At 33.6% G+C, this 16,583-nt stretch overlaps 1 protein-coding gene across 4 annotated transcripts in view; it reads right to left on the bottom strand.

Annotated features, from left to right (window-relative positions):
- The window catches only part of Osbpl11 (oxysterol binding protein like 11), an 80,713-nt gene that overhangs the window by 33,132 nt on the left and 30,998 nt on the right, over positions 1 to 16,583 (bottom strand). For all 4 annotated transcript variants that reach the window (XM_026395530.2, XM_026395511.2, XM_026395504.2 and 1 more), the window contains exons 7-9: positions 14,406 to 14,607; positions 9,960 to 10,105; positions 4,064 to 4,204 (exon numbers count right to left, since the gene is read on the bottom strand). In XM_026395530.2, the coding sequence (XP_026251315.2) occupies positions 4,064 to 4,204; positions 9,960 to 10,105; positions 14,406 to 14,607 (489 nt within the window). The remainder of the gene's footprint in view (positions 1 to 4,063; positions 4,205 to 9,959; positions 10,106 to 14,405; positions 14,608 to 16,583) is intronic.

Genomic DNA, 16,583 nt, shown 5'->3' on the forward strand with positions numbered 1-16,583 from the left:
GAAAAGTAATTCAAGAAAATGTCAATGAACTGAAAAATATTAGTTTTCACATTGAAAAAGATCAGCAAGCATCCAGAGACAATAGATAAAAAGAAACCTGGATCAAGATTCAGAACAATAGCTGGGCATGGTGGCACAGGCCTATAATCCCAGTGAACTTGGGTGGCTGAGGCAAGAGGATCACAAGTTTGAGGCCATCCTGGGCAACTTAGGGAGACCCTGTGTAAGAAAAAAAGGGAATGGGGCAGGGAAAGTAGCTCCCGGTAAAGTGCGAGTTACTTTCAATCCTTAGAGCCATTAAAAAAGATAGATTCAGAATAATTTCAAAGAGAAAAAGAAACAAAAAGGGTTACAAAAGATTAACACTCATAATGACTTCAGTCTTTTCACCAGAACCTTGTAGTAAGGAGGCAATATTCTGAGTGAAATTTGTTTACAAGTTACAAATTCTAACCACACTAACAATCAAATATGAAAGCAACATAAGAAAGACATTTCAGACACACATTTTCACATTCCCTTTCTACAGATCTTTCACAGAAATTAGAGGAGGAGCATGTGCTTCAACAAAATGAGAGGAAACTAAGAAAGAAGAATGGGTTAGATCTAGAAAGGTAAAGAAATCCTGGTTCAGATTAGAGTAATGTGACTTTGATAAACATGCACAAATATAGAAAACCCCAACAAATCCAGAATGGTTATCAAATATAGTGGCAAGAAGTATGGAATTTGTAGGAATTCATGCTATTTGAAGATCAAATGGCAAAGGGAAAGTGAAATTTCTACAAAACTCATACTAACCCTGTTTTTGTCTTGATTTTCTGACTCAGGGCAGAAGAAACTATGAGCTTCATTCTAGTCTTGATAGGGGTTACTTTCTTCCTCAAGAGACAGACATGGAAGACTCATCTACACACTTCATGCTGCTACTGTATCACCTTTCCAAACCAGAGGACAGAATGTCCTAGAGAAAGTAGTCTCAACTGTTTCTGTATTTGGCTTCTGTTGACCATCTGCTGATGAAGTCAATACTCTCAACTCCACACTCTGCTGCTGGATTGGCTGAAGACTAATTTCCCCCCAGTCGAATTCTGGCTTCAATCTGCTCCTGAGAGTTGGAGGTAGGTCATAGTTTGCTTAGAAGCAAAAAATACTAAGCACCTTACTCCCTCTGCCCACATTCTTGCTGAAAGTCTGGTAGCTGGTTCACACCAAATGTTCTGAGACATATATATTTTACAGGATTCACTCACAATTTTTGTCTTCTACAAAAGGGCTCTTATCAACTCTCAATATTTTATAAGAAGCTGAAACCAATAGGAAAGGTAGCAGATTAAAACAGTTACTAATATGCCATTAGGTAAAAATGTGAGTATGTAACAGAGGTGATTCTGCTATCTGTATTTGGGGTAGAAATGGGAGTTCAAAACCCAATGGAGTCAAATGTATGAAAGATGATGTATCAAGAGCTCTGTAATGTATGGAACAATCAATTAAAAAAAAAAAAAAAGAAGCTGAAACCAGAGACTCAAATGTTTAGCTTCCCTTCATTAGGGAGCTGTCCTCTATAAATGGCAAAATAGTCCTTTTCTTAAGCTAATTAAGCTTGTGTTGGCAATTCACCTCTTCCTAAACTAAGTAATGTTGTTATGGGGTACAAATACAAGTGGTGAAACTATAGAGAAAACTAAGAGGATGATTAACACAAAAAACAAGTAAGTTGCTATATTCAGGAAATAGTACGTGACAACTGGGAGGGGCACTCAAAGAGGTTCCATATTCCGTCAGTGTTCTATAATTTAATGTGAGAGGGATGGGTAAATGGGTTTCATTTTATCATTATTCTCTGAATGTTTATAAGTATTCTTATTTTAGTCTTCTGTGTGTAAAACATATTTCAACAAAGAAAAGATAGTAACTAGAAAAAGAAAACGAAGCAAATTGCCTATAAATAAAAATAAAAAAGAATCTTCAAAGTGAAAGCTATATATATTAGCATGGTGGCATGATGGGATTCTTTACTTTTTATAAAATTTCAATGACATGTTTAATTATAATAATAATATTATTTAAAAAGGACCAATAGGGAAAATGTACATTACTCATTTACAACATGTGGAGAAAATACATATTACTTAACTAAAACATGAAGGCTGGGCCCATGGCTATCTTCTTCCTTGTTGTCCCAATACTTAGCACAGAGTCTGGAATATAATATGGGCTCAGTAGATATTTGTTAATCAGTGTGATAGTTTAGGTAGGAGGTAGGTGTCACTGCAGTTTAGTCACAGATTCCTTAATATTGCTTGAAAAGTACTATTCGTTTAAATGTTACGTGATTATTCCTAATTTGTCCTCAGTTAATATTAACACATAACTTTTTAATTAACATGGCACAAATATGGAGAAGTATATATGTACAGTATTCATGCCAAGAGACAGTTTTACTAGAACATTCTTTTCAAATGTTCTTATACTTGGTAACCTCAACATTGTTTTTATGCCTGTTAAACCTAAAATCTACCAAGGGATAGGAAACACCATACTGATACCAAACAAACCCCTCAGATGACTACTCATTTTACTAATTTCACAACTAATAAAGTCTTTGCTGGACCAATAATATGAAGATATTTCTTGAATAAAATGATACTAGTTGAAGTACTGAGGTTAAATGAAATAATTAATGAGTTCTTATTAATTCCTAAAATGTCTGTTCCTTAGTAGACTTTGAAAAGCAACCTGTTCACTTTTAAAACCTACTATAGGGGCTGGGGCTAGGGCTCAGCGATAAAGCAATAGCCTAAAGCCTAGCATGTATGAGGCCCTAGGTTCGATCCTCAGCACCACATAAAAATAAATTAAAAAAAAAAAAAACCTACTGTGAAGCACAGTAAATTAAGTAAAAAAAAAAAAAGCTTTTAATGTTTATGAGCTTTAAAGTGAATGCTAAACTCAAAATGCTTTCTATTTAAGTTGCATTTTCAGGTGAACAAGTCACTGAAAATAATCCTTAAACTTTCATTATCATTAAGGGTAACAAAATCTTTAAGGGTAACATACAGATAAGTCAATTTGAAATTCCATATTAATGCATAATCATATCAGCAGTGATTCAAGGTAAACAATCCCACAGTAATTAATACTTGAGATACATAGGTTTTAAGCCTAATTTGCTTTTAGAATTAATGTTATGGAGATACATAGGCTTTAAGCCAAATTTGCTTTCAAAATTAATGTTATGGATTAATTGTTTAAATAAATTAAAGCACACTAATTATTTTAATTGTGAATAAAGAAGATTGGTTGAAAATTAAAAATCATCGATCAATGCTTCTCAACTTTAATGTATATATAAATCAGATATCTAATTAAGATGCAGATTCTGGTCTAGTAAGTCTGGGACTAGGGATTGAGATTCTGCATTTCTAACAAACTCCCAGGGGACGGTGATGCTGCTGGCCTTTAGATCACACTTTTAAATTAGCAAGATTGTAGAGGATGGATCTATAAACTATAATCTTGGGGCCAAATCTGACCTGTTTTGTTTTGTTTTTCCCCTTGGGTGCTGGGGATTGACTCATTAGGATGCTTTACCACTGAGCTACATATTTGGCTTATTTTTTATTTTGAGGCAGGGTCTTGTTAAGTTGCTCTGGCTGGTCTTAAACTTATAAACCTCATGCTTCAGCCTCCTGAGTCTTCTGGGATATCAGGCATGCACCACCACACCCAGATCCTTCTGCTTTTTAAAGTAAAATTTTATTGGAACATAGTCATGTCCAATTCAGCAAATTTTTTCTTATGGTTTTTGCAGATTACATCCTTTTCCTTAGACTTTTCAGTATAGTATACCAATAGTTCCCTTTTAATTTTTCAGAAAGAGGATTTACTATTACACTCCCTGCTGTACCAAAAAACCATTAGATTTTTATGAAAATAAGAAATGTTGATTAAGAGACTAAGAAACTAATCATCTAAAAGACAAGCCCTGACAACATTAACAGTTTCCAATATGGTCCTGACCTACCAATCTCCATAGCCAGTTTATACCATTACTTACTCTCGTTAAGTCCATGCCCAGCTTGAGCTGTGACAAGAGATGCAGGATAACACTGCGTTGCTCTTCTACAGCTCCCAGGTCATCCTCCTTGTTGTCACAGGTGTCTTCTACCTCATCATCTGCATTTACTTCTTCAGGTTCCTTGATGTAAAACAGAACAAGTCTAGTGTTACTAATACCCATTAATAAAAGGTTTAACATCAGACTTTAAGAAATTTCTACTTAATCTAAATCAATCAAAGGATGGGTAAAAATAATCTGAAAAAATAAATTCTATCATTTTGCCATGGAATAAATTTCCTTCAAAGAGCCCATTATTGCTGGAATTGAAAATTTGTGGGTTTTACCATAGACATCCATATAAAATACATTTATTTTGTAGAAAGAGAATTTTTTAAAAAGAGTGAAGAATGTTTCATTTGAATCTCAAGCTTTCACTACCTGCCTGGGGACCTCACCACTATGTATAATTTAAGTTTTAAGAGTTTTGAGAATTAAATATTTCCTTCTTTTAAAGCTAAGACTATAAGAGTATTTTTTAGCTAGCCATGGTGGTGCACTCCTGTGATCCTAGAAGACTCTGGAGGCTAAATTAGCACGAGGATCACAAGCTCAAGGCTGGCTTCAGCAATTAGGAAAACTTTGTCTCAAAATAAAAAATAAAAAGGTCTGGGAATGTAGCTCAGTGGTAAAGTACCTCTGGGTTCAACACTCAGTATTTTAAAAAAAGAAAAAAAATTTATTGGTGCATTATAATTATATATAATACTGGGATTCAGCATGTGTAGAAGTAGCCTCAGCATCTCAGTGAGGCCCTAAACAATTTAGCAGGATCCTGTCTCAAAATAAAAAATAAAAAGGGCTGGGGATATAGCTCAGTGGTTAAGTGCCCCTGGGTTCAATCCTCAGTAAAAATAGCATAACATAAATAAAATAAAATGACTGCAAGCACATGTCAGGTCTATACTGTAAACTGTATTTTGATATTCATTCACTCTTGAAGTTGTCAGGATGAAACCTTGGGGTTCAAGAGAATTCTAGGTCCATATATTGGAACCCCAAGAATTCTCTTGGGGTTCAAGAGAATTCTAGGTCCACATATTGAAATCCTATAGTTGCTCATGCTATCATAATGCCACAAACATTCTCTGTACAGCTCTTCAATCGATCACTAAAACAACACTTGGGGGTTGGGGATATAGCCCAGTTGGTAGAGTACTTGCCTCGCCTACACAAGGCCCTGTGTTCAATCCCCAGCATCCCCCATCCAAAATAAAAACCATCCTTGGAAAAATGAAAATGTTTCAGCTCTCAATTTGGAGCTCCTAACTCCAAATGACTGATTAAGAGAAACAATTTTTACTTATTCTATAGAATCTTATCAGCTGTCACATTACAGGTTTATGTGGGGTTGATGTCCCATCTTTCATTGGAAAGCCTCATTAGTATCTCTGTGCAAGAGAGCTTTATATCAGGATGTTATCAGTTGGTATCAAGTTATGAAAAAATTTAAAAGGTAATGATTTTGTTACTGTCTTTGCTTTTGATTTTTCCTCCCATCATCAAATGCTACCTAACCAAACTGTTCTGCATAGCTAGACAAAGAAAACCAATTTTACTCAGATGCAAAATCAAAAATCTAATATTCTCAAGATGCTAAAAACAAAATATAAAACACAGTAACAGAGTTAAAAGATAATGGGTTTCTGACCATTCTTTGGCCTTTTATCTTTGTTTTCAACTTCCCTTTTGCCAAGGAAATCTATTTCAACTAACATTCTGATAAATCAATTAATGGTGTAATTTATTTCCTTATGTTAAGACCAGACAATTATTGTTTCTATATGTCAGAATTACTTCTGTTTTTATGACCCTGAGGAGAGATCACAAAGACTTCCCAAGTCATCTTTTCAATGGCTAGCAAAGTTTGTCAGATTATTTCCTGTTAATATTGGATAAATCAGTTGCATAATATAGTTTAAGTATACTCGAACATTTACTCATTATAAAATGGGGAAAAGCTGATTGTCTTCCTCTCTATGTATGGATACCAAATATAATTGCCATTTGGGATTAAATAATTATGAGACCTCAGAAAAAACCCTGCTAGGTCTTTATTAAATAATGTTCTCCAATCCTCTGAAAAGGTACCTTTACACTTAAGGTTAGAACCTAGGCCACAGATTAATAATGCAAATACTTTTAGGGGGTGGTGTAGGGTGTAGCTCAGTTGGTAGAGTATGTTTGCTCAGCATGTATAAGGGCCTAGGTCTAATCCTAGCTCCAAAAAAATAAAACAAACAAACAAACAAACAAAAAACCCCTCCAAAACCAAATAGCTTTAACACTACCATTTATGGTTTGAATTTCCTCCAATGAAAATAATATTAAATTACAGAAAATATAATCTGGCAGAATAACTCTTCAAAAGAATATAATTTTGATGAGCTAGGGTTGTAGCTAAATGGTAGAGAGTTCATTTGGCACATATGAGGCACTGGGTTCAATCCTCAGCACCACATAAAAATAAATAAATAAAATAAAGGTATTGTGCCCATCTACAATTAAAAAAAATAAAAAAGAAGAATGTAGCTCTCATAAAAATAGTCAAACTCACTTATTAGAATAGAAAATCAAAAGGAAATTATATTAACAACTAAATATTAGTTATAAATCTTGGTGTGAATAAAAGAAATTAGAAGTTCATCCAAAGTTTTTATTGTTTTGTTTTTGGTGACACGAGGGATTGAACCCTAGGAGCTTCTAACTCTGAGCTACATCCTCAGACCCGCCACTTCTTTTTTAAAATTTGGAGACAGGGTTGTGCCAAGTTTCCATGCTGCCTTAGCCCTCCAAGTAGCTGGGATTATATGTGTGCACCACTACACCAGACTCTCCCTTCTTTTTGAAATACCTCTTCTTGGTCATCATGCCTTTCTTAAAGAAAAGCTTAGGTAAAAACACATCACCAAATAAACATGGTCAAATGTATAACGTCCCTACAGACCCACAAGGGTTAGCAAATACAATAGCAAAAGTTGTTGAATTTCTAGGAAGTCAGAGCACTGGAGATTGCATGGCAAAGGGAAACCACAGTAGTCTACAAAACTCAAATTAACTTCATTTTTGTCCTGATTCCTGACATGGGCTTCATTCTTCCTTACTTAGCTGTAAAATGACCACTACTGTGCTGTAGATCTCCAATTTATATTACACTTATTTTTTAAAGAAGGCATCTGTGAAGCTTTTGGGCAATAAAAGTCTATTCTGGAGTAACTGAGTAGAATCTAATATCCTTTGAAATTTAAAAAAAAAACAAAATCTGTGCACTTATATGTTTTTCACTTAACACTATGTTCTTGTTCTATGCACAATTTTGAAAGATTTGGAAATAACAGCAATCTTTCTTCTCCCTGACCCTGTGCCCCAATTGTAGCATAAGCCTCTATGCTGACCACCAACATGCTCTATGTTCTTTTTTAGAAGAATGAAGATGCTACAGTATCTGACCTGAGCTTATTAACTTTTACTTATAATCTTATCTCTAGTACTGATCTCTCTCCAAAGCTATAGTTCCATCATCTAATTGCTTTTTACAAACATTTGCAATCACATATCTTCCTTTGTAAAATTCAATATGTTCAGAACCATATCAAACATTCTCTTTAAAAAGCTCTTTCTTCTTAATTTCTAGCTTTGTAAATAATACCACAATTCTATCTTGTCATTTAGGTTCAAAAACCTGGAGTTGTCTTTCATCCAATCCAGTCAATCACAATCAAATTTATTTTCATTTGAAACGTACAATGCCTATCCATTGGTCTTCATTTATACTTCCATAGCCTTCTATCACACTTTAATTTCACCATATACTTTAATTTCATATAGCAGTCTTACATATCACATCCTTCCCTGTGCCCATAACCCTACTATCTATCCATTATGACTCAATTCTTCTGCAAGATTTTTATATTCTTTGGAAGCACAATTTACACTGTATTCTATGGAGCAGTGTTCCAGGGACTATCATCCCATTGGAGTGCAACATGAATGTAAACTCCGACAACACATTGACCATATCCCATAAGTTATATGCTCTGCTAAATTCATTTTATCTTCATCACTTCCCCCAACCCCCCATGGTATTAGGGATTGAACTGGTACAAAAGTTCTCTACCACTAATCTACATCCTTGGCCCTTTTAATTTTCTCTTTTGAGACAAGGTCTTGCTAAGTTGCCTGGGCAGGCCTTGAATTTGCAATCCTCCCACCTGAGCCTCCCAAAGAGTTGGGATTACAGGCATCCATCACCAGGCCTAGCTTCCTTGTCACAATTTTATAAGGTATTATTATTATCATCCCTGCTTTACAGATGAGGAAACTGAAGCTAAAAGTGTTTAAATTATTAATTGGCACATGTCTGAAAATAGCATATCGTGAGTTCAAAACCACCAGGAAATTAAAAACATGCTGCAGTATTCCTGCATGTGTAATTCCCGTTTTGAGATTCCCCTTACTCTTCCTCTCTTCAAATCCTGTCTCCTTTCAAATGCCCAATTCCTTTCCCACTTGGTCTCCAAGGCTTTTCTCATCTAATCTATGCAATATGTCTTTCTTTCTCTGAATACCTATATCCCAATGACCTCAACCATATCAATTAAGGAAAAAAGTACTACTTCATATTATTGTCTCAGTGTATATATGTTAGGACTCTAAGCAGATTACAAATCTTTTCAGTAAAAGAACTATCTTCTATATTTTGCTTCTCCTTCATTTTTGAACATTGGACTTGTCATATACTTAATAGCTTAATAAATACTAGTTAACTGCTTGACTCAACTTATTTTTAAAAAGTTTTACAGAAAAAAAAACATTTCATGCATTACTTCTTTTTCTTGCTTCTCTGCCTACTCTGCCTCCACTGCCTGCCTCATCAAGTCAATGCCTTTACCAGCTCTGCAAGTCCCCATGTCACGTATTTCTTTTACAAAGAAATTTACTAATATATAAATAACCATAAACCACACATTACTCTTGACTCAGTAATTCTCCTTGAGACACAACCTAAGAAAATAATCCAAAGAAAGGAGAAGGGGGAAAAAAAGTAAACAAGATAAAAAAGTGCTATTTATAATAACAAAGAATAACAAACTAGTTATTTGCCAATAGAGACATTAACTCAACAGCCTATTTCACAACCTTTCAAGCTTTAATTCTATGGGCCAGAACCACATGAAAAAATATTTAAGAGAGTCAAGTAAAAATAGCTTAAAATAAAATTATCTACGTGATTATGGTGGCCATAAAAATAACAGGCAAAAAAATAATAATATGATTTATCATAGTGGAAGATCTATGAATATACTAATACTCTTTGGCTTCTGAGAAATATTCAATGAAAATTTTTAAAAATATTAAACCCTGACATGTACTATTTTAAGTAGAGTAATTTTAAAACAACTGGTTTGATAAAATGCTATCAAAAAGCTTACTATAATAGTAAACTTTTAAGTTTATAAATATAATAGTAAACATCTAGTAAACAATGTTAAGCTAAGAAATAAGAGGAAAATACTATGCAAATAATTATATAACTTATTTTCTAGAAAAAAGAAAAGCATGCAAAATTTGAATTTTAAAAATATATATTTATCAAATAAAATTAAACCAAAACTAAAAAGGATATATGATTTAACCTGGAAAATACAATATGTTCAAGTTTAAACTAAGAGACCTCTTCTGAAGCAAATGCAGTTTAAAGTAGAACAATAATGTTTAGAATTTGCAAGTGTTATATTGACTCAAATGCTTTAATAACAAAGAGAAAACTGATTCTTTTCAGGGATTCTTGATTTTTTTTTTAACACATCAAATCCATATATTTATATTACCTTACCCTTGCTAACAGTCCAGATTCTGCAACAGACTGCTCTTCTGGGACTGCCACAGGCTTACTGTGCTCAGTTGCAAATGGTTGATCCGATCCATTTTTATAGTGTTCTGATAAAGGTACCTTTGGTTCTAACCACTCGATTGTCGTTCCTGATGAGGTAAGAGAAAACTTTTGCTGAAACTTGCTCATAATCTGGAAAGTTCAGCAGATATGGATTTTAATAAACAACTGTTTTTTGAGCCTACAAGACTAAAAGCAATTCAACCTGTTAAATGACCCTGAAAGACAGTGACTTGGATCTCATTAGCATGAGCACCATGATTGGATATTTTACAACACAGCAACTGACAACTCGAAATCAGATACTATTTAAAAGAAATCAACCCTGAATAGGACTGAATTCACTTCCTGGCCAAGTCTGTGAATCATGAAGTATATTCCCAACCAGTTGATATACTCGCCTCTCAATAAGAATATTTGCCTCTAGTAATCAAAAAGTATGCAATTAGGCATTAGAGGGTCAGGCATCTGGACTGTGAAATAGTAAAATTTGTTTCCATTTGGGATTGCAATTTTCTAACCAATCAAAATAACTCCCTGAACCTAATTTAAAAATTGCACATACTGTCCTTATTTTTTCAATCATAAAAAAGCACCATATAACTTAAACTGAAAGACTCTTCTTTCTACTAAATAAATAATAGCTGTCCTACTAAAAGACAGTGGTCACATTTGGAGACCTGTCATCTTCTCTGTTAATGACTCAAAGCTCTCTTGTTACCCTCAACTAGTTTAACAAAGTGGATTCTATGCCTAATCAATAATGGAAAATGTTCCATTTGATTTCAGAGGCTGATCTGGGTTTCACAGAAGCTAGGTTATTGACTGTTATAATATGGGACACTAAGACTACTATAGCAAAAATTTATAAGAGCAAGGAATTTACTCAGTCTATAACAATACCCAAGTTTTCAGCAGAGAAATTAATTACAAAGTATTCATTAGGCTACTAGAACATCTTGATTTATTCAGTCTTACTTGGCATTGAGGGAATTCATGATTGGAGGAACACTCTAGATAAGTTCAGGGGGACTGTTTTAAAATTCCAAAGAAATGAGCTGGGAAGGCAGTTCACTGGTAGTGTCTACTTAGCATGAATAAGGTCATGGTTTCAATCCCTAATAATGCACAAAAAGTAAATTTAAAAGTAAGAAAATACATAAATAAAATTCAAAAGAAATGCAAACACTTTGTTTCTACCTTAAAATATCTATTTTCTTTTTCTTTTTGGTACTGGGGATTGAACCCAGGGGCGCTTAACCACTGAGCCTCATCGCCAGCCCATTTTTGTATTTTATTTAGAGATAAGAGTCTCACTGAGTTTCTTAGGGCCTTACTAAGTTGCTGAGACTGGCTTTGAACTCACAATCCTCCTGCCTCAGCCTCCCGAGCAGCTGGGATTACAGGTATATGCCACCACACCCAGCAAAATGTTTATTTTTAATATCAATATCCAGATGTGTTTACTTCTGAAAAATAAAACACACATGAACTAATTAAAAGACCCATTTTAAGAGCTCACTTAACTGACTGAAAAACCATAACAAAATTATTTATCAAACCAATCATATGCTCTCAAACCAATGATCTAAATCAAGGATCACTACTGAATCTCTGGAGAACATACATTAAGACCTTATATAGCTTATATAGCTCTTTTGCTGCTTACATAGCTCTTTTGCTGCTTTTTGGTGACCATGTCCTGACCTGCTTTACTTTACCACATTATTCCACCACAATGCTCTGCCCCATTTCGACACCCCCCATCCCTGCCATGAAGTCAGCTGTCTATGGACTGAGACTTCAAAAATAGGAGAAATTTGGAGACAGATAAATGTAGAAAGAGTGTCATGTGGTGTCAAAGGTGAAAATTCTACATGCCAAAGAATACTAAAGTCTGCCAATTACCACCACCAGAAGAGAGGCATGGGAAAATTCTCTCAACTCTCAATCTTGTTCGACTGCAGACTGGCCCCCAGAAGTGAGAGAACAAAATTCTGTTTTTAAGTAAATAAAAACAAACAAACAAAACCCTTAGCAAACTAAACATTAAACTTAGATTTTATTTTTCTTGCCATCTCAAAATTTGAATAGAGAGAATCACAGATTCTGGGGCTGGAGTTTCCTGTATTTCTCCTTTGCCAGCAGAACAATAAAACTACTTTGTCCTTTTTCTCCAAAAAAAAAAAAAAAAAGTGAAAAGGTAATTAACTTTTCTTTCAAGTTATATTTCATTCTCAAGTAACTTAAGAATAAATTCTTACAGACCTAACTTGGAAAAGATGGCAATTTACATTGAGAGATATCTATGCCAATTAATTAAATCCCACCAAATATCCACAAACCTGTGTTCGAAAACATTGTGATGCATGAAAACAATTTTCACTTTTAAACACTTCTGTGTTTAAAAAAATCCAAATTTATATTAGAAATGCTTCGTTGATCATGAAGGAAACATTTAAAAACAAGAGCGTATATTAAATAAGGTTGAATATTAAACCTGTTTAAGTCCCAAATTTTCAATTCTGCAAATATTTCAACAAAATCGACACTGGTGTATTAAAATAGATTGGAAATCATAATCTAGAGTTTATATACATTATTATGTTAATTAATATTATTACATTATAGTGATATTGTTATTACATAATAATGTTACATAATTGTATTAGATACTATATTTTTTTGTATGTGTTTCACATCTGGGACAATGGAACAATGGGTTAATTTAATCACACAAATAAAATTTTTATAAATTTTTAATATTATACAGAATTTAATCAAGTACTTATTGAGCATCTAATTCAATACCTAGCATTGAGCTACTTGATTTTGTTTTAAATTAAGTAGCATAGACTGGAAATATACTTTTTCATTTTCCTAGCCAAAGTATTACAAACTAGAATTAAACCAAATTTCATAGATCAAGGTAACTCTTCTAAATATTCAACATAGGGGAAGAGGTAAGTTAAACAAAATACATTTATCCCTAAGGAATATAATGCAGCCAATAAATGTTACTTATTAAAAACAGGTAAAAACTTGGAAAATATTTTTTATATTAAGTAAAAAATATAAGACACAAACATATATATTTTCTAAGACCAAGTGTGTAACATAAAAAATAGAAAAGAAAAAGAAAAACTTGGGGAAAGAGGTTATTTTTTTATATTAACAGTGGTGGTTTCTGGTTGGTAAAGAAAATACATGTCTTTTTTTTTTTCTTTAAACTACATGGTAGTTTGTAAATTTTCTATAATGAGTGCATTGCTTTATAACAGTATAAAATTTATACTAACTACTAACAATTTCTACAAGGCACCACTCCACATTTACCATTCAAATTTAGGTTCTTCTCTCTCTTTGGAATGTCTTCTTACCTATCTCTCTCACTCCTAAATTAACTGGTCTTTGTAGCTTCTTTATGGCTTTTCCAGACCTTTTTCTATCAGAAATATTTGCCTATACATCTATTTTCTCACATACTTTGTTCCTATTGTCAGTAGCACTTTGTATACTATTTTACAGTTACTGTTTGCATGTTTCTTTCCCAATTGAACTATGAGTTCTTAAGGGAAACATACAGGACTTATTTGCCTCTCCAACAGTGACCTCACCTACACTTACAATTGTTATTAAAATAGTTTATTGGCTAGAAAATGCTGAATATAGGCACATAAGATAGAATCCACACATTATGCATTTGACTAAAGTAAACATTTTCCTGAGCAGAAACTTGCTGACTTTCTAAAATACCTTTTATAAGTAAGGGGATTAGTTGGAATAATGAGTTTTTATGAAATTCTAAGTTTCATTATTAATATGATGTGATAGGCTGATTCATTTCATTGATAGAAGATAAATGTTACTTACTAAAAACATTTTAATACTCTATGCAATAACATTCTTTTTCCCAATACAATGAATTTCAACAAACAGATGCTCTAAAATACTAGATGTATATTAATTTTCTAACTAAAAGGTGACTGATAAATATTTATATACATGTGCATAAAAAATGATTAGTGTACTAAACTAAAACTTGAGAAATAAACCCAATCTTTCTACTTTGTTCAACTGAATGAACAATATAGTGATATCAACAATTTTAACAGAAATACAGAGTTGAGGGTTTTGAGTTTAATTTTTGACATGTGGAACTTGACATCTCTAAAGAAATATTCAGGGCTACTAGGCATTAGACCTAAAATCATTTCAGATTCAGCCAACGGCACAATGAGGATGTATGTTAGTGTAGTAACTAAAAAACAAGAGGTTCACTGGTTTCCTTTTCTTTTTAAAGATTTTCTGGAGTGAGAACAATAATAGATGCAGTCCTCTCCAGGTTTTGGCCCTCAATGTTAGGATTACCTTTAATCTATAACTTACCTGAAGGCAATGAACCCTTCTGATGTGATGCATGCTGCAACTGGAGAATATGAAAGCAGTCATTTAAGCAGTTCATGGTTGCCATGGAAGTAGCTTTGAGCATTAAGAGATCCTGGTCCAAGGAACTAAGAAGACCAGAAGTAGGAAGGCATTCAATTCGTCTAATTAAGTCTCTCTGTTGTCCTTCAGCATGAGACATCATCTAAGAAGAATAACAGTCATAATTTCTGTGAAATACGTAACCTTTCATTTTAATTATCATATTTAGCTTCTGAGGCATTTTTAGGACATATTAGGCTGAGAAATCTATTTTTAAGTTTGCTAGGCTATTTCTAGTTAATGAGTATTTAATGGTCAGTTATGTATCAAACAAAAAAAAAAAGATTATGACTTTTGGTTACTGTACTTTTTCTCCAGAAGCAACAAAGCCCAAAGGTCTTGCCACTTTTAATTATCAGTATAAATTTGTACAAGTCATCAGAAAAAAACATCAAAAAATATTTTTTTGTAGTCGTAGATGGACAGCATGCCTTTATTTTATTTGCTTATTTTTTTTGTATGTGGTGCTAAGGATTGAACCCAGTGCCTCACACCTGCTAGGCAAGCACTCTGCCAATGAGCCACAGCCCCAGGCCCCAAAAGGACATTTTAATAGCAGGATCAAATACTTCATTCAAAATATCAGGATGGGGGTGTTTAGTGGAAGAGCACATGTGAAGCCCTAAGTTTGAACCCTTGCACTGCAAAAAACAAACCAACTAAAACCAAAGTAAAATTAATTTCCAATACCGTCTGTCAGCCATTTCCACTACACCTTTGGTGAGGCTTAATTTGAACCTGCAATGAGAACATGATTGTTTACTTGTTTCCTCTTTCCTAACCTAATTTTCTGGCCCTGTTAGGCTGAATTTTGGCAAAAGTACTGGGTATAAGCTTTTCGCATCAAAGGAATTTAATACACTCTGCTTTGATTAGGAGTCTTGTCTACTTTTTTTAAACATAGCCAATGGAATAACAATGACTGTTGAGAAACCCAATTTTTTAGATAAAAACCAAATTTATAATGCTTAAATACTTTGAATTATAAGCAGAAAGTTCTCAATTGCCCATTCTTTGGCCACTAGCTTAATTCACAAAGAAACTCTATAGTAGAGAGACTCCTAGCTCTCAGTGTCTCTGCTGTTCCAGATGATTTTTAATACAGTTTATTTATCAGAGGACTAGAGAAAGAGATGCAAACTAATCCTACAACGCAAATCAATCATGCATGGAAGAGGACCTGAAAAACATGTGCCATAGTTCAGGTTCAAGCATTTGCCATTCACAGGGGGAAAAAAAAAAGAGTTTTTAAAAGTTTAAAGATATCCATATAAACATACATGGACACACAGACACACACACTTTGTGTGTAAATGTTTTTGTAAATAAATTTTGGGTCTAATGGGGTTGGGAAGATAGTTCAGTGTTAGAGCACTTGTCTAGCATACTTGCCTAGCACACTAGCCCTGAATTCAATTTCCAACATCACTTACAAAAAAACTGGACTATTCATAATTCAAACTTATGAACCAGTATAACCAATTTTCAGTATAGTTTGGCAACATATACCATAGCTAAATAAATACAATTCATAATCTAACAACTATACTCGAGTATGTAACCAACAGATACACATATATATGTTCATGAACTCAAATGTTCATCAACACTAGAATGGAAAAAAATATTACAGCATACTCATGTAGTAAACATTATGTAGTAATGAAAAGAAAGGAACAGCTATGTTCAACATCATAAGAAAATATCAAATATATAATGTAAACCAAATAGAAGATGGGCCCAAAGTAATATATACTGTATGATTCTAGTTTTAGAAATTTCAAAAGCAAGCAAAACATATCTATATTGTTATGAGTCAAAAAAGTGAGAAACATGGGGCTGGGGTTGTGGATACAGATATCTTTAGGGTGCTCGACTAGCACAGGTGAGGCACTGGGTTCAAACCTCAGCACCACATTAAAAATAAAATATATTGTGTCCACCTACAACTAAAAAATAAATATTAAAAAAAGTGAGAAACTGGCCAATGATAGAAGCATGAAAGGGTCTTCTAGGGTACTAGTAACATTTAATTTGTTGATCCAGGAGGTAGTTATGTGGAAATTACATCAAAAGGTA

Source organism: Urocitellus parryii, chromosome 2, assembly GCF_045843805.1.
Source record: "Urocitellus parryii isolate mUroPar1 chromosome 2, mUroPar1.hap1, whole genome shotgun sequence".
NCBI lineage: Eukaryota > Metazoa > Chordata > Mammalia > Rodentia > Sciuridae > Urocitellus > Urocitellus parryii.